The 1,576-nt window shown below is 40.3% G+C and overlaps 1 protein-coding gene across 1 annotated transcript in view; it reads left to right on the forward strand.

Annotated features, from left to right (window-relative positions):
- The first annotated feature begins 287 nt into the window (after nucleotides 1-287).
- The window catches only part of Hr3 (nuclear hormone receptor 3 ROR-beta), a 93,286-nt gene continuing 91,997 nt past the window's right edge, over nucleotides 288-1,576 (forward strand). The window contains exon 1 of the mRNA XM_018543734.1: nucleotides 288-813. Within this exon, the coding sequence (XP_018399236.1) occupies nucleotides 585-813 (229 nt within the window). The 5' untranslated portion in view covers nucleotides 288-584. The remainder of the gene's footprint in view (nucleotides 814-1,576) is intronic.

The raw sequence follows: 1,576 nt of genomic DNA on the forward strand, positions 1-1,576 counted from the left end.
AATCGTTCAAAAGCAGATACATCGAGCATAAGATTCTTTCCAATATCGGCGTATTACTGTGTCCACGTGTTATAAAAGTGGCGTATCGGTACGAACCGTTAATAACGATCTAAATGAACGTAATGAAATAAGTTGATATTATCAATACAAAGCCACGAACGAAGGACAACAAAAAGGTAAGAGTGAGAGAAAAACGCTGTAAGCTTATGAAAGAAGACACTTTAAAAAGGTCTCTCTCTCTCTCTCTCTCTCTCTCTCTCTCTCTCTCGCTCTTTCTCTCTCTTGTCTCCTGGAGAGAATGATCCCGACAATTACGGTGAAATGCAAATAAATCCTGCAATAATCCACACATGAATATTTACATATAAACGAGAGTATAATGGGATAGAAGTCCAAAGCAAGTACTCGAGTAATCTCGAAAGTGACTGACTACTCAAACTGAATGTCCAATTCATTCATCTTTACCTCGTCGCTGGCCTCAACGCAACGCAATAACAACGACACTGTCTTCGACAGTTATCATACGTAGAAATGCCATAGCTCGTATTAAGTATCTTTACTGAAAACAAACATCCGCGCGAAAAATGGCTGAAAGCGCGGCGAGTCCGAGTAACGTGCATGCGAACAGTCCGCAACAGCCACAACAGCAACAACAACAATCGCAACCACAGCCACAACAGCAACAGCCACAACAGCAACAGCAGCAGCAACAACAACAACAACAACAACAACAACCGCAACAGCAACAACAAACACAACAACCTCCAGATATAAGCAGTTCACAGCTAACTTCGCCGCCGATCACGGGAACAGGTATGACGATAAATAAAAGAAACATTTGAGACTTTTCTCATTTTTTATTAATAATAAATTATACAGAATTGAAAAGCAGGGCAATTTTAAAAACAATAAAGAAAAGACCCAAAATATTATTGTAGAAATATAGAGTAATAATATTAAACAAGTATTAGTCCATATATGATGACAAAGTTAATTTAAAAGATGATAAAAGGTTCCAATCAGAAATGTTATGTTATCATCCGCCTGTTTTCTATCAAAATAACAAAAATGTAACGAAGATTTAATAAACATTTAAAAAAATATCTGAAAAGTCAAAATATACGCTTGATAATATTTTTTTAGGTATCTTATTCTTTCTGTTTCGTTGAATTCAAATCACAATATTAATTGTATATTTTTATTAAAGCTTAAGTCTTCGTGAAAAAAAAAAGCTAAATCAAAGTTTCCCAAAGCACATCGACGTAGGTCGATAAATCGCATACTAAATGTTTCACGGGCAAGCTGATCTTTTATTATTATTTACATCGAGCAAACGTCCCCCGTATTTCGGTCTGTTTTCTGGAATCGTTCGTACCGTGCGAGGAGTGACGGTTAGGTTCACGATCTCGCTCGCGTAATCGCGTCGGCATAACGCTGGACCATTACTCCATCAGCGCGCGAATCGCGCGGCGAGACGGAGCGGTTTGCGATGCGTTGTTCGAATGACGAGGGACAGCGTATCGGTTGCGGTGCGGCGCGGGCGGCGCGGCGGCGGCGGCGGCGGCGGCGGCGGCGG

The sequence above is a fragment of the Cyphomyrmex costatus genome, unplaced genomic scaffold (assembly GCF_001594065.2).
Source record: "Cyphomyrmex costatus isolate MS0001 unplaced genomic scaffold, Ccosl1.0 scaffold112, whole genome shotgun sequence".
In the NCBI taxonomy this organism is placed as follows: Eukaryota; Metazoa; Arthropoda; class Insecta; order Hymenoptera; family Formicidae; genus Cyphomyrmex; species Cyphomyrmex costatus.